The sequence below is a fragment of the Bombus vancouverensis genome, chromosome 5, assembly GCF_051014615.1.
Source record: "Bombus vancouverensis nearcticus chromosome 5, iyBomVanc1_principal, whole genome shotgun sequence".
Taxonomy (NCBI): Eukaryota; Metazoa; Arthropoda; class Insecta; order Hymenoptera; family Apidae; genus Bombus; species Bombus vancouverensis.
Window position 1 is genome coordinate 9,664,169 of NC_134915.1, and position 26,516 is coordinate 9,690,684.

General features: G+C 43.3%; 2 protein-coding genes across 7 annotated transcripts in view; both read right to left on the reverse strand.

Moving 5' to 3' along the window:
• The window catches only part of Syn1 (Syntrophin-like 1), a 349,107-nt gene extending 337,075 nt beyond the window's left edge, over positions 1 to 12,032 (reverse strand). Inside the window, exons 1-2 of one of the 3 annotated variants that reach the window (XM_033348439.2) lie at positions 10,897 to 12,032; positions 2,491 to 3,088 (exon numbers count right to left, since the gene is read on the reverse strand). In XM_033348439.2, coding sequence (XP_033204330.1) covers positions 2,491 to 3,088; positions 10,897 to 10,920 — 622 coding nt within the window. In that variant the 5' untranslated portion in view covers positions 10,921 to 12,032. Of the gene's footprint in view, positions 1 to 2,490; positions 3,089 to 9,246; positions 9,343 to 10,754 lie in introns of those variants that run through there. The other 2 variants (XM_033348447.2, XM_076618468.1) reach the window with 2 other exon arrangements.
• Positions 12,033 to 14,391: 2,359 nt separating this feature from the next.
• On the reverse strand, positions 14,392 to 22,754 carry LOC117165021 (purine nucleoside phosphorylase). 4 transcript variants are annotated; one of them, XM_076618556.1, is made up of 7 exons: positions 22,447 to 22,754; positions 21,934 to 22,008; positions 18,248 to 18,342; positions 17,955 to 18,133; positions 17,524 to 17,699; positions 16,394 to 16,584; positions 14,392 to 16,286 (listed from the first exon to the last, which is right to left on the reverse strand). In XM_076618556.1, exons 1-7 carry the CDS (start codon positions 22,557 to 22,559, stop codon positions 16,063 to 16,065), a joined length of 1,053 nt encoding a protein of 350 aa, XP_076474671.1. In that variant the 5' UTR covers positions 22,560 to 22,754; the 3' UTR covers positions 14,392 to 16,062. The 4 variants fall into 4 exon arrangements, with proteins under 4 accessions (XP_076474671.1, XP_076474670.1, XP_033204378.1 ...); XM_076618555.1 differs by having other exon boundaries at positions 17,955 to 18,163; positions 22,447 to 22,753; XM_033348487.2 differs by lacking the exon at positions 21,934 to 22,008 and having other exon boundaries at positions 22,447 to 22,752.
• Positions 22,755 to 26,516: the final 3,762 nt, after the last annotated feature.

Here is a 26,516-nt window from a genome sequence, read left to right on the forward strand (position 1 = left end):
TAGAACGCCGAGTATCGCATTCCACGCATCACCCACGTGAAAACTGGCAACTGGCCGACCAGTCAGGATGAAAGGAGGAAGAAGATCGGAAAGGAAAGAAAAGCAGATGGAAGAATGTCGCACGTGCGAGACGATGCGGCGCGGCGTGTACTACGTGCCACAAGAAATCGTACCTAAAGCGTCTGAATAAAAGAAAAGCTGTCAGACAGCGGGATATAGCTGGTCGAAGGGTAACATCCAGCGAGAGGAATGCGTACAGTGATACGCAGCACGTCCTTTTCAGAAGCTCCATGTACTTCTACAATGCTTCGCGAAAATGAGCAAAATCGGTCACTGTTCGTGGCCAGGAAGAAACGCACTCGTTAAGCGGAAGGAATGCAAGCTTGATTGATGATAGCGTAATTAGGTCAGGTTCTTTGGGAGCAGGCGTATTTTAGTTATGGACGAAGAGAAGTGAACAATATCGGGCAGTTGTACCATCCCACTAACCAATTTTCCAGCGATTCATGATTCGATATCGGTTTCCCGGATTATCAGTAAGAAAGGGACCAAAGCGTGAAGAGGAAAAAGACATTAAGTAATCCTAACTGAATAGTGTACGCGCGTGGAACGAGAATTTTCTGTGAAAACCGCACGCGATTATGCGAAACGCAACGAGCTGTCGAGGTCATTCACGCCGAACGAGTTTCATCGGTTCGAGAACGTTTTTCGGTAAACGGACTGGACCGAAAATGGCTCAATAACGAGCCGTTCTCTGGCCGAATTTTTGGTTGTGCGAGCTCTCCAGACACGAAGGAAAATAATGGTGCAGGTGCGTTCGCGTGCATACAATCGCACGCCAGCCAGAAAGCCCCGAAGCGGTGCAACGTTGATGCACACGGACGAGCCCGAATGTATAGGTACGTGCACGTACGCGTGGCCATGTACAGAGAGATGTACGTATACATGAACACGTGTCGCGCATCGGCCGGAGAACGTTAAATGCAAAGTGCAGGCGGACACGAGCATGTGCAACGAGAGAGCGGGCGTCGCGCTTCACTGGGCAGGCTTGTGTCGCTCGTAGCAGATTCGTACGAGAAACAAACGATAACTAGTCACAAAGGAAGTAAAATAAAAGCATGTAAAGAAAAGGCGGCAAAAAAAAGTAGGTAGAGGGAAAGAACCTGCAAGTAGGAGAGGAAACAAAAAAGAAAGGCAGATAGAAAAGAAAGAGAAGAGGCGCCATTTAACGCTCCAGGCAGCACCACGGTACACGTTTTCTCGCCGACCTTTCACCCCGCGCTACTTCTTTCAGTCTCACACTTTTTGATAATAGTCTGGAGGCGGTGTACGATGGCGCGAGAACTCGCGCGAAATCTGCAAAATCAGACTGGTTTCCGTCCTCCGCTCCGACTCGAAAACGAAGAAAAAGCATCGTCGAGTCCTTCTTTGCTTCTCGACGACGCTTACCACCTCGAGGAAAGGTCGAAAAAAAGACATCCCGAAATAGTGCATTAATCAGGCTAAAAGCTCCCTTTCGGACATAACCACCTTCTCTCTGTCCCTTCTCCTTTGGTCTGCCACTTTTGTCGCGCCCTTTTTCTTACGACGATCTCCGCGATATAGTGGCTCGTTCGACGTAACACGAGTGCCGCGCAAATGGCACGAGTTCCGGTTCAAAGACAGGGAATTCGATATTAAAACGACCTGCAGAAACTGGCAGGAATCTCTACGTGGAAACTTAATGCGCCGTGTACTCGAGGCTAATTGGAGCGAAAACCTCGTTAATGTCCCCCTAAACCCCGTCGCCCCGTCGTCGTCTAGCGTTCTACCCTTCCTAGCCTAGCTACTTCTACTTCCGACCGAACATTTCAGTACTTGGAGCGACGCGCGGCTAAACGAATCTGCGTTTGCGTTTACGCTCACGTTTCCACGGATCGAGATTTCCTCCGAGCCCCTGACAGGACTGCAGCGTCGGGCAACCTGATTTCGCTAACGCGCCCTGGCTATTAATTATCTCCGAATTGCCGGTCAAAGGAAACGCGAAAACCGTCGATGTTCCCGGATTAATTCATTTATCGAATTTAGTTAAGAGACCAGAGGTCCGTTATTTACGGAAACATACATAGGTACGGTAAATACATCCGTCAGACTGTCGAGCGTCGAACGAAAGCAACGGGAAATACTTTGCGGAAGATTACCGACTTCTCAGAAGAGAAATCCGTTACGTGTATGACATTTAGAAATCTACCATCTTCTTGCATCTAACCATCGTGTTACTCAACCCATCGCGAGACTAATCGTTGCGACTGCTTTCCTCTATCATCGCGTATTAACATCCATTTCGATCGTCTACCTTTTCACCTTTTAAACGCATCGATCTTTACGCAACGATCGATCTTTATGGTATATCTATCGTGAAGATCCGCCCAAATACGCGTATTTCTCGATCGTTTTTCTCGCAGCAAACAGACATGCAAATAAAAGACGAGCGTTTGATAATTCACTCACCTTCCAGCTCAACGACTTTGCCAGCCCTCTTGAGCGCCTTCACCGCCTCATCGTGAGTCGCCTCGCGCAGATCTTCCCCGTTTACAGCCAGAATAGCGTCGCCCACGTATAGTTGCTCGGTAGCGTCCGCAGCCATCCCTTTGAAGATCTTCGAGATCAAAATCGGCATTTTATTCTCTTTGCCACCCTTGATCGAGATCCCGAGGCCGTTGTTGTCGCTTTTCACCACGCGCACGATACGTTTCTGATTGGCCACCGAGTCCGGCACGTCCGGATCGTTCAGGCTGTCTACGTTGTTGTTGTTTATGTTACCGTTGTTGAGGGCATTGTTGCTCGTCTCGCAACTCTCGTCCAAGGAGATGCTCAGATAATCGTCCTCCAACGAGACGAACACGCGATACCACTGACCACGAACTTGCGTTTCTAAAACGCCCGCGCGTCCGGACGCCGAGGATGAGGCTGCAGTAGTCGTCGTCGACGAAGACGAGGACGACGTTGCCGCGGACACCACCGAACCGATCCCCATCACTCCCATCGCTGAAGTCGGTTGTCCGCTTCCGCACAGCTCGACCATTTCGATTTCCTCGCAAGCTGCACGCTGCAATTAAAGCCAACTTTAATTGGCGATTTCATTAACTTTCTACGGGTCGCGTTTCATCGCGGTAATGCATGTATACTTGGGTATAATTTACGTATGCGAGCGTCTGGGATGAAACCGCGCTCTCAGACACGCTACGTTATGGTTAGATCTTGATTTAGAATTATAATACATTAATATTTAACAGAAATGTTGGAACAACATCGTGGAATAGATTGGATCAATCTGGTAGTCTTACCGACACGAAGCGAGTTTCAGATTTCTCGCAACCTGCAACCTACCTCTCCACGTTGTTCTATAGTCGAATTGAGGTCGAAAGATAGCTTCGTTATATTAACATTAACTTCGTTTAAAATATTCCACCCGTATATACGTTTATACGTCAATTGACTGCTTCGTAGATCCAATCTCTACACACGAGTTTCTGCAAATGAAAGCGAGATATTTTCCATCGCATTTGAATGTACACGTCGAGAGAATCGTGCCTCTTATTCTCGTATTCTATCGACGCCAGATTTTATCAAATTCTTGCGGTAGAACTCTCTTTCAACTTCTACAAGTTGTAAAGGAATTACTAGACACAAGCTTATCTTTTTTTTGAAAAAGATAGAATAGAAAATATGTCTTGTACTCAAGTATACAGCCATTACTGAATACCACGTACTTTCAAAAGCTTTGAAAAGCTGGAAAAAAGATCGTTCTAGTAGGCTACAGAGACATCGAAGCGAGGCGAACGACGGTTTTAAAAAAAATGACGCGTCTCTCGGCGCGGAACAACGCGATCTATAGAGTGCGACAGGGATCAATTGCGTCGTCTGTACTCGACGACATGGATAAATCAATTGTACTATGCTACGGTGAAATTCGTAATTTGAAAATAATTGATACTGGCCGGCGGTGACATGACCGACCTCTCTTTACCCCTTTCTCTGTCCGGCTAACCCCTCTTTTTCTCTATCCCGCCTATTGTTTCCATCAATCCATTTTCACTGGGCAACAATGGCGTTTACCCGTTAGTCACGGAAAATGTCCTACAAAACTGCGGACAACGGGTATAATTGCGTGAAAATTGGGAGCGGCCTTGCACGCTTACGGCAGCTGCTGCTCACTTTTAATTAATTAAAAGCCCCGTCGCCGTTTTGTCACCAAGAATACAGAAATATCTGTAATATCTCTATTTCATTTCGCAATTTCATTCAACGCTTCGCGGATACGTCCAGTCTCTTTCTCTTTTTTTTTTTTTCTTTCCTTCGACTTACGTAACTTACTCGACCACGTGCGTTTTTATATTTTCAAATGGCCCACCATTCATACAACCTGGCTTGAATCCCGGTTTCGAGAGGAGAAAGTTTCGGACACGTGGTGCAGGTTTATAAAGGCAAACACGGACAACAAGGTGCCTTCTCCAAAAAAAAAAAAAAAAAAACGAGCGGGGGTAAAAATGAGGAAAAAGCCCTTTCCCTCTCGCGGTATATTTTCGCCTCCACGTTATCGCGCGACCACGGTTCCTGAAGGCTGAAAGGGAGGCCGTATCGCGCCATATTTAACCGGCGTGTCACGGCCGTACGAAATTTTTCATCAGCTTCGTGCGGCATAAATAATTTCGTCGCGGTAGCACGATACCACGCGTAAATTGGATAATTTATCAGCCGGGGTGTTAGGCCGAATTAGCGAAAGAATCGGGCAAAAATCACGGCGTCTTGATTGTACGTATACGGAACAAAAATACGCTGACGAGGAAAATCTGGAAATTGACTAAATGAATCCAGTCGAATCACGTTCAACTGAAACCCGACGAAATTTATAGAAAAATACGGGTGTATTTATCCGTGGTGTGCGACGTTAATTAGAACGTTGAGCCATACCGTTGCATAATTAATGTAAAATTATTAATTACCTCTGGCATGCTTTATACAATGTTACCTGCTACAATTACATCGAGCAAGGGATATCGCGGCCGTTGCAACTAAATCTCATTACGACATGTTGACGGGGCCAGAATCGAATAAACCGCCAGGTAAAGCCACGACGATAATGAGACTATGAAATATAGCAATCTTAATTTTATACATTTTCAAATAATTCGTCGTTTCGATCATCATTTTTCCACCTGTCTAATTGTAGCGAGTCGAAACGTAGAAGCAGAGAAATCTGAAGATTCGTGAGACGAACCAGATATCAGCTACAGTTTGTCCCTGGCAATGAGCTCACATAAATTCCCGATTTAATATGAATGCGTAATGGTCGCCACGAGGGCTCGTACTTGTTGTACGGAGCAACATAGAGGAGAGAGAGAGAGAGAGAGAGGCAAACAGACTCGAGTATAACACGCTGTACATACCACTATATAGTAATATCTACAATCTACATACAGTTCCAGCTGTGTATAGTTCGTGTATATCGTGCCACATTTTCACATCGGCAATTTTGCAGGTACTCTACTAAACCTGTCATTCTCAGATTCCTGGCGCGTTCCCTTAGAATCCTAGGAATCTGAAAATTTTCATTCGAGTGTATCTTGAAATCTATTCGTTGTATTTTTCACTCGTGACGTTACTTCTCCCTATTGTTATGGCCAGATTCTTTCCACTCTACTTTTCTTTAGTTTCCTGTACTTTTTATTTTCTCTTCTTTATTCTTCAAGATTTTTATATTAAGAAAATTCGATGACATTGAAAGTACAGTAGAACCTTCGATATTCGAATTAATGGATGACTGGTCGGACGAGAAAACTCTTGGATAGTGGAACACGTATTTTTCCTTATAACTATTATTTCATATTTCAAAAAGAATAATACAAGAATATTACAAAAAATATGGTATAATACAAACGTAATGTTTTTTTAACTTATTTATGAACTTCGTACGCTTTTTACGACTTAATCTTTCAACAATCATATCTTGTTTGTACCTGAAATTATTCCAATACCACAAATACTTCGAAATAAGAAGGCATTTAATTCACCGTTACTTTCGTTATAATTTTGCTTTTTTCAGCATTAAGACTTAAAACGTCGATGACAATATTCATGCAAATTACAAAACTCTTTCGCTTAATATAAATCTGGATGTTGGTGTTGCTTTATTGTTGATTTATGGAAAGCATCGCTATACAGCGCAGCCCAGAAACTTATTTTTCAACTCCATTACAGTTTTTTTATTTCTTGAAATACCTGAGTAATTTAAATAATTACGTGCTTTTGTCTCTCGACATTAATATCGTAGATCTTTGAGGATGTTTACAATTCTTGCAACAGTTTAGCTTTTCAAGTATCTTTTATTTTCTTTTAACGCTTAATACAATAATTCTCCTCTTTAATATCATTCTACAAAGATATTAACCCGTACAAAATTAAATTCATAGTAAAATATTTAATATAGATTTTAACATAAAACATACAAATATAAAAAGGATGTCTAATAGTAAAGGGCACAAGCAAGAAATATTCGATTAACAGAACGTTCGGATCGTGGAACATTCGGATAAAGTCGGACACTTGAGGTTCCGCCGTATTCTACAAATTTATCGAAATTTATGTGCAGAATTCTCAGAAATCCTGGTGAATCACGATAATAGCAGCGAGTTTCGGTTCATTCGCAAAACAAGTTGACCATATTCTACCACTAACCACGATAGGGTACGTTTTTAATTATTAATGCATTATCGATATCCCATCGGTAAGTCGTTAGGCAACGATCCAGAGGAAAAAGTTGCAGCAAGAAACGAGATGCGAAAACGTCGAAAAGAATGGGACCAAATAATCATCGGGGACTGACAAACGAAGAAGCGAACGATATTTCGGCGAAATGAATTTGCGCAAAGTACATTAAAATTCGGACGCTTGCGTTCGTTTTAACCGACGTAAAAAGAGCCAGGGGGATGCGTTCTGAAGCGGAGCCGTGCGCGCGGCGAGTAAATTTCTATCGGGATGGCGAGATGGGAATGGGAAACGCGAGGGTAGTGAATCCGGTGGCGCGCAATTGAAAAACGCATTACACGTACACGATGGAGGTGCGCCGCGAAAATAAACCGCAATGCCAAAAACAGGGTGCGTCCTCACGCGACGAAAATTAAGAGCGAAAATGCGGTTTTCAACGGAGAATCGTTACCGTAGGATAAAAAAGAAAAAGGGAAACGAGTCTAGCGCGGAGGAAGAGCAGCAGAGAATTCGCCATAAAGAAAAACAGAGAGCAGAGACGATTTTGAAAGGGGTTTGGGATGAAACGCGATGTTGCGGGGGGGGGTGCGACCGGGCGGTGGGTCGTGGTGTACCGGTGCGTGAAATTGGGTAAAAATGAATCGACGGCGTGACGCGGTACCGCCATTATTCCCGAAATTCAGTACCAGGATATGTAGGTATACGTATACCCTGGCCACCTACGTGACGCGTACGGATCAACGAGACGACGATGCAGAAAGTGCAGCCAATGTTTTTTTGGCTTTGGTGCACGTGCGTCCCTGTCGTGTACCCGATAGATGTATGGGGGCGGATGTAACAGCAGCAGAAAAAAATTGACACGGTTGTACACGCAACAACGGCGTTGCAACGAAAGAAAATGGAAAAATGGGGAGGAAACGAGAGGGCTCGATGTTCGTGCCGGTCAGTATAATTGAATTAACCCTTCGACGGTCACGGTAAAATCGACGAACATTCCAAACCTTTCGTTTCGTTGTCCACTAGTCATCCAATTTATCTACGGACGTCTGTTACTTTTTTAAAATCGGTTTTTATCGCTGGTTATCGCGTGCGGCGTTTAACGCAAGACGTCTCACTGTAGCTACGATATTTCGTGCTCGCTAAACACGGAATACTTGCGATTCTTAATTCCATTCCATCGCGTGGAATTTCCTCCGATCGCTCTAACTCCCCCGCGTCCCTCCTTCCATCAACGATCCGCATTACAAATCGACAACACGATACTTGTTGATTCGGTACGGTATCTGGGTTACAGTGATCTCAGAAACACAATCTTACATTTGTGAACATTCACCGGAGAACACTGTAACCAAATACGCCTACGAGAGTCAATAGTCCATCTCCATATACATCCGTCCATATATGTGTATTGGCCTCGGTCAGGTTAGTATAAGGAACGACGTACAATACGTAATACTCTTGGCACAGTATCCAAAGGTTATATGTACTAACACGCAATAGTACTCTTACACGGATATAATATTGACGAAATAGATGACACCGTGACGCGCGAAAATACGTTTCCATTAATCCCGAATGTGTTGTGAATGTGCTCGTAAATATCGTGACTCTTCGATTCTATTCTACATTTCAGTAGATTCTAACCTATACCATTGCGGAGCCTTCGTTAATATCTTTTCTTCATGCCTAACCTTTTCGTGCCTAATGACACAAGGAAACAGTTTCCGCTTTTTCAACGGAGAAAAAGGTATAGAAGCTGTCTATCGGAAAAAAGTAAATACCTATCTGAATGAAGGAAAAAATGACTTTGCTAAAAAGCACGATAGGTCATACGTATGTTGTACTTGGTTATGTGAAATTCGACCGTACGCACGGCACGCTCCGCCGGTAATCCGATAATAGCGTTCGCATCGTCGAAGGTGCTCGTGTTTAATAAAAGCGTCGATATCGTGATCGTGCAGCGCGTACTTAGGTATACGCGCACGGCAGCGTTATAATTAAAGTGTTTGTCTCTGGGAATTAGTCTCGTGCGAATTTTACCGCTGCCCACGTGAACACGCGCCGTGTACTTACGTCTCTCTTTGTATTCGCTTATCTATGTACGAAATCGCGTGTGTAATGCATGCACATAGGCTAGGCAAGGATATAAGGGGGATGATCGTGAACGTTAGAAAGATACAGGAAGCAAAAACAAAGGAGAAAAGAGATAGAGAGAGAGAGAGAAAGTACAGCGTCTCGTCTGTGAAGCCGGGTCCCACAGACGCATGTATACGGCACTGTCGTGCCCCTCGCAAAAACCAATAACCTCGGCAAACGTCGAGCACCGGTTGTTTATGGCCCGAAAGAGAGAACAAGAGGCGGAAAGGGGAAGAAGGATGGACAGAAGGAGAACGAGAGAGCAAGGTGAGAGGTGGGGAACAGGAAAAAGAAAACAGCCGTCGCACACGAGAAACGAGGGGAGGAAATACACATCGCTCCGAGTTCCAGATCATTTCGTACCTGCAGCACAACGTCGATACTCCACCATCGACCGGTATACCCTTTGTCCAATAATTCGTAATCGTGTAGTGTATTGTATTACACGACGACGTGGATCCGCTGGTTCTTCGTTTTACAGCCTCGTGCTCACGCGATCATTCCTTCGTTAATGAGTTCGAATTCTTGCACGAGCACGCGAAATTTCGCGGAAATGGCACAAACGACCGAAGGTTGAAAAAGACTGAAAAACACGAAGGCGTTGAAATGCCGCAAAAAGAACGCCATCTAATGTTTTACTCCCGCTGTCACGTGATCACTTAACACATTGCCGACGAATCGGAAAGAACTGTCCTTTCTGAATAAAGTATATTCTTCGCTAACGATAAGAACAGATAATATGTACTTGATATGTTTGGCAATTCTGTTTTATCGAATTTATATTTCAGACGTTACCACATATTTTTACATGTTTTGTAAATAATCAAATTTCAAAACGTTACATAGTACGTGTTGCTTACGAGAAGTCCGCGGTGGTCATAGTATATAGTCAAATCTAATTCGAAGAATTAACAATCAATTCTCGCACGAATATGCAAAACTGCCACATGTCGCTTGCGAGAAATACTCGTCATACTAACTTACTCCTAGCAGAATACAATGTATAAATAACGAATTATCGCACGAACACGCAAAATTTCACGGAAACGGCACATACGACCGAGAATTGAGAAAGACTGTGAGAAATATGGAGGGCGGCGAAATACCGCGAAAAATAAACGCCATCTAATGTCCTGTTTCTACGGTCACGTGACCCTTTAAGATGGTAGCGGGAAAATAAGGCGATGAAGTTGAATGGGATACCGTACGTGATTCAGGCATGTTTCTAACGGATCAGGAAAACACCGCAGGGCTGTAGTTGAAATTGGAGTTGCAAGAATCCCGAGAATGCGGAATAGTGAATCTCTCAAGGAGCAAGTGGGGAACGAGAGAAATTGAAAATCGTATGGTAACGCTTACACCATGCCGTTTTAAAGCTTTACACTTTGTGCGTCGAACTTTTTACGCTTCACGCTCGAAACTTATCAGAGCGAGAATACGAGCGGAATACCGACCGCCTAGCGCGCCCAATTTTTTTCCTCGCTTTGATCTCTCCGCTCGTGAACATCGATTTCTATCTTATTTTATACATATTATATAAAAAGCAGCGATCTAGAAACGAGGTATAACGCATACGTCAAATAAAAAAAATTTTAACGACGTAACGACGCTCGTATCTCCATAGAACGGAGCGCATCGATTGATACGAGCCGAAACGTCGAAAAATTCGTTCGATTCGCGTTCCTATGTCATCGTTAAAAATATACGCGTAATAGAACAGGTAAATCATTGAAACCCTGACATTGATGCGGAGAATTAACGAACACTATTTTCATATACTAATAGAAGAGTAAAAATGGACAACGTGCGACGTATGCTTTATACGAGTCACAGGCAAAGAAATGTTTATTTTTTTTTTGTTCCTTACATACCTCAAATAAAGGCGAAACAATGACGGTAGGCGAACCAAGGAAAACAAAACAGACAGAAGTGAAGGGGGCAGGCGTGCTTGCAGGTCCAATGCAAAATAAACGTGTACGCTCGTTATAGCCGATGGCTTCTACGATGATTTACCGTTTTCCGCGTGTGTATGGGCATATGACTTCCGGTAGGCAGTGGGAGGCACGACGCCTGGCCTGCTTTTCTTTCTTTGGCTAGATCAGAAAACTGTTCCCCCGTTTAAATCCGAAACGTGTCCAGTGTGCTCGTCCTCCGCCACCGTCTCTTTCTTCTCTTCGTTCACGCCACGATGCGCGTCATTTGCGGCCGGTTAATACATTCGACGATCCACGATAGAGTCAATGATATAACCGCCCGTCGGTTCGCCTTTCAGCAGCCTCGACATGTTTCACCGGCCTTCTTTCTTTCGTCCTCGATTGGAAGCACTCCGATTCCGTGAGACTCTCGTCGAGAGAACACGCCTCCGCGTTTCTGTTCCCTATTTGCGATCCACTCTCCTGGACTAGTACACTCAACCCGTTGCTCACTTTCGCCGCAGGACTCGCGTTTGTAATTCGACCTAACGACGTAAATTCTTTTACACTGGAGTAACCGATCAGGCGCGCGCGCGCGCGATCGCCAATGCGTCAACTTCAGGCCGTAATGCCGTTTTTTTCGGTGCCTATGTAACAGCAACGCCTCCTGCCTAAACGTTCGGGACGAATGTCAGTCGCCCCGATCGTACAACGAGCAATTAATTAGCCGGTCGCTTGACACGCCGTTAAACACTGACCGTCCAACTAGAAGCACGAATAATTGAGACAACCGAACGTGTTCGAATGTCGCTTCGTGATATCGTTCCCGCACTCCGAACGCGTAGCCAAAGATCCACGAGAATCGTCGTTGCACTTAAGATGTTGCAACGACATCGACGGATATCGAACAAACAAAAGAACGAACGGCGATGTATTCCGGAAGATCCTTTCGAGAGCTACAGCCGGTCGTGTAAGTGGGTGATGGAATCCTCGCGAGGGGAACGTGACGCCAAAATTTTCTAGCAAGGACGTATCTCGCGTTCCCCGCGTTTACATTAGCGAACTTGAAATTATCGTCGTACCAGTAAATCATCGACCGCTTCGAAACGCGTAATAATATGTACGAAAAATCGCACGTCACTTTCAAAACCGGTCACATCGCCGACGAGACGATATCGCGAACATTAAAAAACGAACAGCCAACTACCGCGACGTCACGAGTCGTACTAACTCGACTAGCGGTTCATCCAGCCATTCGAACCCATAGGAAGCGACGAAAGGGGGGTGAATACGACTTCAGCGCCACCGGCGGGAAAATTTCCAAACGTCGAACGTCCGCAGCGTTCATCTTTATCGACACATATTCCACGTAATGTAATTATTTATATAAACGTAAGTACTAATGTAGGCATGCATAATTGAAATACGAATAAAAGTTTAAAGAATAACAGCGATATAAGTAAATAGAATTGTTTCAATAATTATATGATAATTTATATGAATTTATATTAGCTAGTAGGATATTGATTTACACTCAGAAATTTAATTTTTTCGTCTATAAACGTATGACTTCGTATGTAAAATATTTAACGAGTGTTTTTTATACCAAGATGAGTTGAGTAAAATAGCTTTCGAGCAATGTAACGAATTTCAACGCGTTTCAGACATTTAGATGAATGAACGAGGACACGAGTAATTAATGGTCTTCAAATTTTAATCATCGAAAGGTCACAAGACTAATCGTTTCAATTACACATATTTCTCTTTTTGTATTTCTTCGCTACTTTTTATATACATATAACTTCTTATCTTGTACGCCATCGCGTCTTTTATTGCTCTTTCTTCTTCGCTGTTCTTCTACTGCTTTTTGTTGGTAGAATTTTTTTTTACTGTATCCTTACATTGTTTTTACTTTTATTCTTAAAATTCTGCGTAACTTTTGTTACTGTCAAAGTTTGCTTTCGATGCCCTCCTATTGCTTTCTAGCGAATCTTTTCATTTTTGTGAAAGAAAACAGCGTTCAAAAACTCTTTGCTATTGATCTGCACATATGACGTCTTCTGCTCGTTGCAATTATTAAATTACCTATTCTCTTCGACATTAAGAATACTAATAACGAATTACCGTTGAATTATACTGATTGCTATTTAATTAGAATAATTGCAAGCAAATTGACAGAAACTGCAGAAGATGAGAACTCGAGAATTCATTTAAAATTAAAGAAACTTCCAATCCCGATCCAATCTCTATCGATAAAGATAGAATACTAAATGCAACCAGATATCACTGCATCAGTTCGTGCCATGATTTAAATACTTTAATTTAACACCTTGCAATATGATAGCCCGAGGGCTAGTATATCTAGATATTTTTAGTATTCCCTTGATTATTCTCATTTCCGCTTATTTCCATCGATTTCCTCAAAGATAAATTAATATCGCGCGAAAAGAGAAAGAATGGGTAGCCCGCGCACGTTATTGCACCGCGATATCCAGTTTTACTTTGTATCTAATGAAACGAACTGCTAAAAAGGAACACGGATGCGTCGTTAACAGTGTATCATTTATTCCTTCTCTTTGCCTTTTACATTTTAATTCATAGAAAGTACGGGGTTTTTGTTCGCTCGTGATATTACAGTACAATCGCATTATACGTCTCGTTTTATAGAGGAATCAGGCAGCAAGAAAGCAAAGACGGTGAAAAGGGAAGAACTTATAAAGATACAAAACGGGATTACCTTATCAATCTTATTCTGTGAAATAATCAAGGCGTCTCTGCTCTGAATTTCATTCAGCGTTATATCCCTCTAAGCGTTAGCCGTGCAAACACCCTCTTACGTTGCTCCCTTCGTTTGTTAACTTCTTTTTTTAACATTATCGCCGGCTGGAATGACGCGAAAGTTAAGGCTGAAATACATCATCCCCTATCTCGATTATGGTATTGCTGTTCTCCAAAGGCGGATCGGTAAACGAAAGATATACGACAGGCTTGCTAGACAGAGGGAAAAGTTTTATCTGCCGTTTCAGAAATATCAATAACTGATCCCTCGTACAGTTTCTATTCCAACGTGGAAATATACGGCCAGACGAAGCCCCGTACGCCTTCGTTCCTACCCTTGAATACCATACGGAACATGCCCGAGTGTATCCCTTTCAAATCGGAGAAGATGCAGCGGTCTCGTACAGACATTCAGAAAGTATCCTATTCCGAAAGATGGCACGTGCCGTTGCCAGCGTGGATTTGCCGTTTAAAATCCAATTCAAGGCAGCTACCTCGCGATCCGTCATCGTCGATTTTAGTTACCTTCGCACTAGGTGTTGTACGATTAATTTAATACGAGCGAAGATCGTCGTTGCGAGAGAATTCGTGTATATTGGTGACGCTTGTCAAACGAAATCCAAATGCAGCCGAGTTAAATTATGGATACCAGGAATCGGAGCGCGAACATTCGAGTACGTCGACGAATACTTCTTTCCTATTAGTTTATTGTCATATTGGACACACGAAAGCGGAGAACAAATCGACCGAACCGATTCGTTAAGCGAAACGTTCGATTGGAGCGAAAGGGGAAAGTTTAATTATCCAACAGGTATAGTTCAGAGAAACCTGGTGTATTTGTCAAAGTTACGTGTTACAAGAGCGAGCGGAAAGCAAAAAGAGAGATCTCCATCGCTGTATCTTCGATTGCTTCTCCTCACGTTTCGTATCCAGCTTTGAGACGTATAATTGCAATTTTCCCTTCTCCCCTGAAGCATCGTTGCAATATTACATGTTTAGTGGAAAATCAGCGATCGAAATTGCACAAGAACAGTCTAGAAAATTATTCGATTCGTACGTTCCATACGCGTGCATATTAATTCCGCTAAATGTATGTCAGACAGTGTTCCACCTCGATGCGCAGTTATTAAACAAGCTTTCAATAAAATCACGAAATAAACGCGTAAACATTTCCCGGCCTGGTCGCGTGCTTTTTATTAAATCGCGGCAGTGACGTGATTTTATTTCGCCATGGCGACATAAGCGCTCGCAAGATCGAATAATAATCTTTTTCCCTTTCCTCGTCATAAAAAAAAGGGAGACATTTTTCAATAGGATATAAATATTCGATGCGTTAACTACGCGACGAAAATACTCTTCCAGTTCGTCTCGGCGAGAGACAAATACTTTCCAATTCTGGAGACGATCAGAGAGACTGAATCTTCGAACCCCGTGACTTTTTCCACCGTGCGACGTCGTGTCATAATTTCATCGTAGAAGGTAATACGAATGGAGCAACTATGGCGGAAAACGAAGAGAGGAAAAGGGCCGCGGCAGTATGGTCTTCGCCGCTCGAGATTTATCGAAGCCGAACACCGATGCATTAGCGATGGAAAAGCACGGAAACGAGATGAAGGTAACGAAGCGAGGGAGGAAAATCGACGAGGCTGTCGCGGCGGGGAGGAGGTAGCATCTACCGACCTTCCCAACCCTTAAACCGTTCCCTCTTTTTAAAGCAAAAGAAGCTCTCTCAAGACGTGTAACGAATCAATCGAGATCAGAGACGCACGACTGCCAAGCGACCCGTGGTTCTCTAATTCAAGCAGATTTTCAATACGCGCGTATACATAGATATGCTTATCCTTTGACTGCTGAGACGAAAGTATAATTAAAGAGAACGCAGTTAAACGCAAATCCTTTTCAACGGTACACTGATAAGCTGATTCTTCGTAGATAAATGGGCGCTTGTTCACTCGGTGAAATACTGCTGAATACTGATTTCATTTAATTCGATCTTGTTTACCTACTGTTTATCGTCGATTCGCGATATTGCGTTGAGAAAACGGAAAGGAAAATCTAATCGATCGTTCGTTCTATGACTGAAACCTTTGTCCAAAGCTTCTATACACATAACTAATCGTCACAAGCTGTTGACATCACGCGGCTCGATACAAACAACCGAACTCTCTTTTCACCTGGAATATATTCAGGCAAGTAGAAGTTTAACGAGCAGTATAAGAAAAGAATGCTTCAATATTCTCCTCGTGGCACTCATAAGGCGATGCCTACTAATTTCTACGTACCTAACACACGTTTCTTTACGCTCGCAAATTTTTGTACTCCTCTAATGTCGGATTGTCGATAGAAAGAATCGTTCTGACAGCGTTTCGCGTAAAAATCGTGCGCGTCGAGACGTTCTTTTTCGCCGTCGTTTTTCGTCGAAGCACGAATTGACGAACACGATTAGCATAAACTAAAAGGCGGCCGGTGGAAATATAAATTACACGAATCATTTCGTTTCTAGGCCCAATATGTCCCGTAGACGCAACACGATGCGCGACACGTAGTCCTGCAGCAATGATTGCCTCGCTTTCCCTACGTCCATCACTTCTTCGTGATTCGCTTCTTCGTGATTCTCATAATCGGTGCTGCATTGATTCGTGATCAAACTGAAAGCAAAGACGATCAAGTCGCAGTGCCTGGCAGTGATCACTTCATGAACCGTAGACATGCCTGGAAATAAAATAGAATCGCGATAGTCGATATACTATGCGTGGCAGAATAATTTGCCGACAGAGAGTCTATGGAAAATTGGAGTATAAAAACTTTCGACCACTGACCTACTGCGTCGACACCGATCATCCTTAACATTCTCAATTCAGCCACGGTCTCGAAATTTGGTCCTCCGAGACACGTGTACACGCCTCTGTGCACGATGTCTTTTATACCCATTTCATCCGCTACCTGCTCGCCGATTTCTAAGAGAAAGGCGTTGTAAGCTTTGTTCATCGGCGGGAACCTCGGCCCAAATCTGAAACACGAAGATGCATCGCCGGGATGAGAAGACAGAAGGGGTTTTTGTATCGTCGAGAAGAGGGTAATCGTTAGAGAAGTGCGGGCAAGCGCGAAAAACTGGCGAGCATGTTCGATGAGTTTCATTAATACCAGAGGTTGCTGTAACAAGGGGAAAAAGGGAAAGGAAAGTATCTACGATGAAAGAATCTCAAGTTTCGCGGGATGGAAAGTTAACGAAAACTTGGCTGAGCCTGAACGAGACGCGAAAGCGGATAGGGTGAAAAGCAAAGAAAAGAAGATGGGAAGGTTAGGCAGAAAAATCGAGAAAGATCCTTAGGTAAATACGTCAATCAGATTCTTTGTGTCGTCGGGTAAATAGTTCATCAATCCGATTCAAGGGGTTGTTCCGATGAAATAGATTAATTTTATTCCTTCGACGACCTCAACGATCTCGCACGGCCACCCGTTTCCCTCCCTTTTACCCCCGGGGCAAGCACTCGAAGAATCGAGTCGTCGAGCGGTCCGCAATCTGCGAGCGCCGTCGACGACTTTCCTTCCGGAAACGAGCCCGAAAGCCTTTGTCGCCTGCAAGCGGATTCGAATTCATTGCCGTTCACGCCGTGAATCTCACTAGTCCGCCTTTCAACCAGTATTTTTTCCTTATTCTTCCCCTGGCTCCTCCATTTTCATCTATCATCCCTCTCTGTCTCTCATTTTATCTCCTCCTTCTTTCATTTTCTCCTCCCGTCGATAAAATCAAAAAAAATTCCTACTGTCGCTAATTTCTGGGGCATCGAGAACTTTACGGTCACGCGAGAATTTTACGTAAAGGAAAAAGATAAGCAGCAGCAACGGCAGATAAGGAAGCGTAGGAGCATGTAGTAACACCAAATGGAGTAATGTGACGCGTTTCATAGCGCGACGCGTTGACGAGGAGAAGAACGAGGGAAAGTACCTGTCGTCGTTTGGCCCTTGAAGAGGATTATTCCCAGCAAAACCCATCATGTTCACGTGATCCTTCACCATCATAATGTCGCCAACCTTGTATGTGGGATTTAGACCTCCCGCGGCGTTCGTCGCGATCAGATGAGTCACGCCTACGAGCTTCATAACTCTTACTGGCATAGCGCACTGCACGTGAAAAGGAGAGGAAAAATAATAAGCATTAGACGTTCCAGATAATCAGAGAACGTAAAATGTCATTAAACGTAAATCTCGAATGGAACACGTCGTACCGTCGAATCGCGATGTCTACAAATTTAATCAGAGATACGAAAATTACTCTTCTCATATATATTACATATATATATGTCTATACTAAATGTCATCGATCGTAGCAATGATAAGTTCGTATGGAAAAGAAAGAAATACCCAAAGAAACGTTACCTTCCAGAGTGGATAACCCTCGTAATAATGAAATCTCCCTTGCATGCACATGATCGGCACACCCTTCAGATAACCGAACACCATCTGTCCTTGGTGACCCTTGACCGTGGAGACAGGAAAATGTGGGATTTCTTCGTATGGAAAGCACTGCTTGTTCTCGAGGGATTCTGCCAGGGAACCTGGACACAACTCGTTTTGTTCAGTTGATCCTGTTTAGGAATAGACAAAACATTGACTGGGAAAATACGCTGCGACAACAGAAGACACTAAAGCGTTTGAAAAGTCATACTAACCTATTCCAGAACCGCATATGATGCCGATCTTTGGCCTGATTTTGACACGGTCTAACAGATACTGCGCTGATTCTTGCAAAGCTTCGTACGTATATCTGCATGCATACAAAGCGAATTAATTAATCGGATCCTGTTCGTTTTAGCTGGATTCGTAAGTTAATATTTTCACAGTAGAAAAACGGTTTGCCATGATTCGAATATTTCACACGAGGTTGAATAAACTCGTGAAAATAATAGAAACGTCCAGAAATAATCGGGATGAGTTGAGCGAGTACAAGAGGAACTGGGGTCGTTCGCAGCCGGCCGACATAATTTCACCGTGGAAACTATCACAAAACGGTGCAGTTACCTGTTAAACTGCTAACAGGCTCAAATAGCGCCGGATTTAAGCTGAATGTAGGCTTCCAGGGTATTACAAATCATGCATCGAAATACGCGAGCGGCCGCGTAACATGTTTACGAGTGTGTATGCGCGTCCCGTGCACAACTCATCTAGCCCGTGTATGCATTCACGCGTGCGCGAATGCAAAATGCGCTCGCGAACAGCCTCTACGCACAGATGCACACGCAGAATTTCCATGGCATTCGACCGAATAAATGCGCCTCCAGCATAATGCTACACGTGACACGATCGAAAATTACTTACAATCCCACTGTGAATTTTAATGTCTCCGCACTCGGCGGCCCCTGTTCCTTCCTTTTTCCCATATTTCTTTCGCATCTTCTCCTTGTTTCTTTTTTTCCTTCCTTTATTTTTCGTCGTTCCGCGTCGCAATATCCGCGAAAGCTCAAAGCGAAGATTCTCATTCTACCCTGTTCCTGACAACCTCGCGAGTGGAACGTTTCGAAGCGAAACGAGTCTCCAGGATAAGATTGTAATCGCCACCCATTTTTCGTCCCTTGGATTATCGCGAACCTTCCAGAGATTTTCATTTCGTTCCCCTCGCCGTCCGAAAACTCGGTAATTGGAAAGAAGGACGCGGACGTAAGACGAGAGCTGCCGCTATCGAGTTGTCGTGTACGTGTACGCATCGCCGTAAGGGGACATCGAATTATAACGCGTTGAATACGCCTTGAATATGCATACTGCCCCTCCTCCCTCCCCGCACCGTTCCCAATACAATCGTATTCAACCGCGAATTTGAGAATTGCTTCGCAGTTTCGCCGGGTGCCCGTGGAAAAGCTTCGATATAGCCGCGAGTACACCAAACGTCATTAAACTAACCGCATTCGTGGATGCTCCATCGTAAAACGAGATTGTACGGTGGTCCGTTATGAATGGCAAATGTGAGATGGACGATTATTATAACGACGTGAATGCACATAGCCCCGGGTCATGACGAGGATTCAATGACGCCACCGCAATTTTGCATACAATATCAGTCGCTCTAATCTCGATTATGAATGCACGCCGTACTCAGAACTTGGCTTAGGGTGTGTTACTTCTTTGGATTCGATCGAGGCTCACGGTGCCATCGTTCGGACTGCTTCGTTCGTAAGAGATGGCTGAGTCTCGGATTTGTCGATCAATCGTAAGCGAAGCCACACATCACGATGAAATCACGAACTTTCGATAGAAGAAAATGAAAAAATAAATTCTCATGTGTATAACGTGTAAGCTTGTTTGTCAAAGAAACGAATGGACTTTGTACAATAATAGTCAGATGTATTAAAATAAATACAAATACAAATGCAAAGATAGTGTATGCCGGTTTTAATCGTCACTGCTGCTATACTAATCGAAGAAAGGATAATAATATTCCTACATTTATATCAACGAACGTTACCACAAGAACGGCAGTTCTTTTGCTTCTTGTTACGATCGTTTGCGGAGAGACGCGGTCGCTAGGAAAACGCGTCAGCGAGAGGCGTAAATTCTCGCTACGATCCGGTTAATCGACGCCGCGAAATAGTCGTTCCCCTGTTTCGGTTAAGATAACAGAGGTGGTTCAATGAATGTAACACTGTATAGTAAGTTATATATCACCGTTTATTCTAACAACTTGTAAAGAAGACAGTTACGCTGGTGCGTATGTATAAGACGAGTGAGTGACTGATCTACGGGTGTATTCCCGGTCAAAGGATGTTGACTGTTCGAAGGATGTAAAATCAGTGCTGTTCGGAGACGATGCTGTGGCGGAGGAAAGCTAAGGATGGGTGTGTCTAGCGCACGGGACCGTCGGATTTGTTGGTGACGATTTTGGCTAAGAGAGTGAGGGAAATAGGCTTCGTTGATAATTGGTTAAACGAAGGTTGGTGGACTAGGAATGGTCTTAGCCGCCCTCGAGAGAAAGTGGTTAGTGGGAGGAAAGTTGCATCATACGTAAGAAAAACTAGCTTTCCCTTGTCAAGCCGTAGTAGACAATGGTCTTTCGAAATGAGTCGGAAAATAGATGTTTGCTCGGTTCGAAGGACCTCGACTAGGAGATTCCTGAGATTTATGGAGGGTACGCAGTAAGTATCCGAAGACATCTGGTTGCTATCTTGCCCGCGGTGTGTGGCCTGGTCTAGGTAGAGTGTTACGCGACGTAACACTTCTGGACCTTGTAACTCAAAACACCGTTAGTGTTCCAAGGCACAATATTATGGATCTCCCGGTTTTGAATTTTCCGTTTCAACCTGAAACTTTTCCTACGGGCCGCTACAGTTCTACTTATAATTCGTCGATTTATGCGAAGTGAAACGGAAGTTCGTTGATTTTTCAGGTAGCTCGACTCTAGTCGAATCTATAGGTCGAAATTGAAGCGACTGACGAGGAGACGGATAAAGAACGGAGTAATCTAAATAAAAAACGGGGCGAAATACATTGATAAATATTAAATGTACCGGATAAAAATTCATATCTGATGGAAGCGAGTAGAGGACGCGACGCGAAAAAAGAATCGAGCACCGAACGAAAAAGGGGAGCTGCGACTAAATTACAAATCTGTCTGCATATTTGATTCGGCGTGTAGTTTCTACGCCACTTCGCGGATACTGGTCATTCGACGAGAAATGGCTACAATTCGTCGATCCACCGATCTTCGGACTTCGATCAAATTAAAATAACCTCACGACCAATTGCGGAGCATCACAAGTGGTCTCAATAATACAAACGATCGTAATGAATTCTAATAAGCGCGACGATCAGAACGAGTGTTGACAAACACAAAGTGACAACGAGTGAAAGGGTCAAATCGGCCCCCTCCCTCGCCATCTCATTTTCCCTCTCTAGGTTTCCCAACGCTATTTACCGAAATGTCAACCTCATCGCGCCATTACGTTTAATTCCTGTTTGCGTTCGTCCCAAGCGCAGCTTGTGAGTTTCGCGCGAGCTTCCTGTTTGCTCGATTAAATAAACAAAATCAAAGTATGAACGCTCGAAACTTCTAATTGGACATTTCAGAATACGCGAATTTGCAGGAAGCTGTCGTCTACGTCTGACGTATCTCGAACGTGTACGAATAGACTGCTGACAAGTTTCTCTCCCCACTAACGCTGACACCTGAATTCCTGCAGCTGGATATCGCTAGAGAACACCTTTTCCCTTTCGTTAGGATATAACGCAGAGAAAGGAGCGAAAAGAAGAAAATTCCAACGTTTTGAACGACGTTCCACCGGTTCAGATACGCTTCGTTGCAGAAGTCATCGTGCACGTGACTGCAAAGTTCACGGTCACGTTGTCGCCCTGTCCCTGATATACTTACAAATCACGACACGTGTTAAACATCGTCCTGTGCGAAATAATTCCAGGCCGTCTATCTTGGAAATTAAATGGCCGACTGCAATACGAAGGTATGCTAATATCGTATCAAAGTGAACTGCCATGTAAATAAGAGGGAAGAAGGATGAGAACAAGTCCTGGGAAATTAGTTACACTTGGAAATTTCATACGCACTCTCATTACTATGTAATATACATGTAGCTAACGATTTCGCATTGTTGATTAACTGAAAGTTGTGCAACAACCGTTTCGGGTAGCCATCCGCGGCAATCTTGACAAATTTTTTGATGTGAGAAGCGATTAACCAAAAATAGACCATTCGAATATATTTTCGCGAATTTCTTGCAATCACCGTAACTAGCCTCTGTCGATGAGATTCGAGCTGGACGAATGTAATCGATAACAATAGCTTTATTTGAAATATGAGACGTATAGACTCAATAGATTGACAGCCATACTCCACTTTGTTCTCACCAATAAGAAACGAACGACTTACGTGTTGTGCCGATGATGCTTGACCGCCGTGTATAAAAATTCATCGTCCGTGGGACGTTTCACCTGCGAGTAATGATTGTGCCCATTGACAGCGTCGTTATTCGCGAAAGGCATTGTGCCTTATGTCCCGATCGAATCTACCAGTCTATCCAAGTTGATAAAAAACCCGCCGTCACCTTGGTAGAGCACGGACGAGAAAGGCAAGAGAAACAAGAACAGAACCAGTCAGAGGAAAATTCGATGAATAAACGATAAAACGCGTATACGTTGTTTGACGAAAGTCTGACTAGTGACTATAGCGTCTCTGGTCGCTGCTGTTTTATACAGATACCCGGAGTATGGTTGAAAAATCTCGAGCTTCGCCGAACTGGCCAATCGTTTCGGACGGTTACTCACGCTTCCTCCACTCCTCACGAAGATCGAGTTGGTCGGAAAGTCGTTGGGAGGAAGGGGCACGCGACGATAACTTTTTAAGCGATAAAGAATTAAGTGATCTAATTTCTTCCATGCCGCTCCGCCACGTTACGGTTTATACCAGGAATAATAGCGAGAACAATGACACTTCTCGTCCTACGAGCAACAAGTGCATTTTTCCCGTGCGAACAAATAATATTTATCTCGTTTCAGAAGAAAACAATAAAGTCCTTTAGCGAGTGCAAACAAACTTCACCGATTCTCCGATATCGCGGTGACTTCGATGACCGATACGATCTTTCCACGTCTCGATGATCGATTAAGGTCGCTGAAGAACCGTTCTTCGATTGCAACACTATCCACCAATGTCCTCGTGAAACTCGTACACCTTGTTCGAGTAATGACCGACCAGTTGATTTTCTCTCGATAAATGATACCCTGCGAAGACGTATTACAGGTTTTCGTTCGCAAACCACGCCGTAATTTCTTTTTCCGCTTCTGTCCATGCAACTCGAACCATTCTTCCATCTTTCTACAAAATGATCTCCGACAATCTCATCGGATTTGTATCGCTCCTATCTCTCAATCAGATATTCGATAACTTTCTTCGAAGCGCTTAATCACCGCGTTGTGGACAGAAACAGGTGGATAAGTTCGATTTGTGAAGGCAAGTCTCGTGATAATTTAAGCCGAAGGTAAATCCCAACGAAAACATTCGACCAACAATCAACGATGCAATAACATTTTCGAAGGAGAAACGCGATACAAGCGTGCGACCAAACTGTTGCTCGTGTGCATCTCGAATTCATCCGAATATTAATTACGATGCAGTCGCGTTTCCCACTTGACCGCGTCGTATCGAGGAATCTAGTGGCAGATTTACGCATCAACGATGACACGTGCTCCAATTTGCGAGGGCACGAATTTTGGCTGGCTCCTAGTGCCCCATATAATGAGCCAATTATGGCCGATACTCGGGCCTCGTACACGATCCGGCCAAAAATTAACGATCCTCCTCGAGTTACACGCGGTCTCGTTTTTTGAGAAACTCTCTAGCGTTCGATATTAGTCGTTGCTCTTGTACCAATTGGCGACTTAAGCGTATCGTTCGAATAAAAAACGAAAACTCACTGTCGCGTCATTTACTTTGGAACTTTCCGCGCATAATGTGATTATGCTAGGATTACGTGAGTATCGAAGTAAAGAGAATTTAATCGAGCGAATTAAAAAACCGATCGCTAATTTACGGCAGCGATAAATGCTATTTTTACGTATTCAAATATCTTGTTCGTATATACCGATGATCAACAACATCTAGGACAAATCGTTGCAAAGCAACTATCTTATCGTGATTGATCTTCGACGATCACAAAAACGAAAACGAAAAAAAAAAACGAAAGTACATTCTAACAGTTGCGCAATGCAAGTTACTTCTAATTCATTGAGCAATTTAATTTCAAAATTGTAATTCTGTGCCGGCGATAAAGTTATTCTTACACAATATGATTATGTTACGTATTTAGACTTGTATACATCAATAATACGCGACAGATAGTCGATGAAACAAAAAATGTTCCTATAACACATATACACGAGACAGTTCGGATTTCAGAATTGTGTTGGATTTTTTTTTTATTTATTTATTAAAATTACAATCAATTCTGGCGTTGAGAATTTTCAGTAATTTTTCTGGCGTGGCACAGTGACATGGCTGAGTATTTATAATAAGTTAATACTTATTATAGATAAGTATAATTTATAAGTAAGTATTATAAATAAGTAAATATTACTTAATTATAACTAACTAAATAACTAATTGAATCTGGCGTTTAGGTCTAGCGGGTAGTGCCTCTTCAGCCTGCGAATCTGGTCCGTCGTATCAAGTAGTCCAGTGATTAGGGGGTTTCGGTGTTTGTTTACTCTTTTGCTATATCTGTCGCTATATTTTGCTATTTCCTCTTTGACTGTGGGTATCTTCAGGTCGCGGTGTATTGTTTCATTGGTTACATACCAAGGTGCATCAATTAGGGATCTTTTCGATTGGAAGCGTTGAAGTATTTCAATGTGGGAGTTATTTGCTGTTCCCCATAGTTGGATTCCATAGGTCCAGACAGGTTTTATTACGGTCTTGTAGAGTCTAATTTTGTTCTGTGTGCTTAGGTTGGAGCGTCGGCCAGTGGGCCAATAGAATTTCTTGAGTTTGTCCTTAAGTTGCTTTGTTTTGTCTGTGATATGATTTTTCCAAGTTAGCCTCCTGTCCAGGGTCACGCCCAGGTATTTGACTGAGTCCTTGCTAGGAATTATTGTGTTGTTAATGGGTGTTGGAATTTAAAGATATAAAAATTAATACTGTCACGGATCTTCGGTTTAAAACTACGACGCTAAAATCCGGTAAGTTTGGAAGTTCAAGCTTCACTGGTTAATACTAAACAATAAAGATCGTCGTTTTTTTATTTATGTCGTGTTATTTACGTCGTATATTCAGCGACGTATCAAAACGAAACATCGAGCAATGTACAAAATGAAAAATACACGCGACAGCGGCGGCGAATCGAAAACGGTAAATCGAGCCGCAACTTGCAAATTATCGCTCCAACATGGAGAGTGTAACAGAGGTCAAAATAGACGCAGACAACGTGGCCTCGAATAGACTGTAAATTCAGTTTTCACCGGTTTTCTCCCCCGTGAGTCGGAAGCTACTTTACGATGCAACGAGTAATGCATAATTTCGCTGATCGTCCACAAAGAACGTCGGCCTTTTGGCCGCAAACAAATTTTCGGCACGCCAGGGGCAGATTTTCAGTGTCGTAAAACTTTTCTAATCGTAGTCGAGGTGAAACTAAAGAAAGGAGAAAGGGGAAAGGGAAAAGATGAAAGAATAAAAAGATGGAGAATTCAAAATGCCGATACGCCGACATTCAAGCTGCGATTGAGCGACGCGCATATACAAACAGCCTGAACAATTTGCCGAATTTTAATTTGTTTGCACGCGATATTATAATCGAATCGGATCCGTATCAAATAAACTAAACAGAATCACGTAATTAACGCGCTCACCGTGGACACGAATCCTGTTTGCTTTTAAGCGTCGTTCGAAGCGCAACAGTTAATGAATCAAGCCTGAGCACAGGTGCTTACTAACCGGAAATAGATAACGAACCTACGTCTCGCGAATCTTTACGTTTTCACCGAATTATCATCGTCGACTATTGCCGGCGAATTTTAATCTCGGGTCAGTTTAAATCGCACATCGACGAAAACCGATAGCGGATGTATTGTAATCCGGGTTACAATGAATCACAGTAATCGCTTTTCTTTTCTTAGCCAATATGTATCGTTGAGTAAGTCGATGTTTCGTGTTTCATAAGACTCGAGAAGAAAAGCAAACACAGAAAGTCGATGAAGATACTTGACGGCGAATCGAACAGTTAACATCTGCCTTGTTACGCGGGTGGAAAGAATGGAAGAACAGCAATGGCTTATCGAAGAATGTTTGAGAGACATCAAATAACTATGTTCGAGTATTTGATGAAGTTACTCGAATCGCAACAAAATGCGAATCTCACTACCGTCGTATGACTGACGAAATATTGTTACAAACAAGTAGGAGCGAATAATTGTTGCATAAATTGCCTTATTACGTAATCGCACGCAACT

Coding starts and splice junctions, on each gene's coding strand:
- LOC117165021 (XM_076618555.1), bottom strand. CDS start 22,559: ATGCCTTTCGCGAATAACGACGCTGTCAATGGGCACAATCATTACTCG. Junction 17,700..17,954: donor AGGGTTATCCACTCTGGAAG/GTAACGTTTCTT, acceptor TTTCACGTGCAG/TGCGCTATGCCAGTAAGAGT. Junction 16,585..17,523: donor CAAGGGCCAAACGACGACAG/GTACTTTCCCTC, acceptor TTCGTGTTTCAG/ATTTGGGCCGAGGTTCCCGC.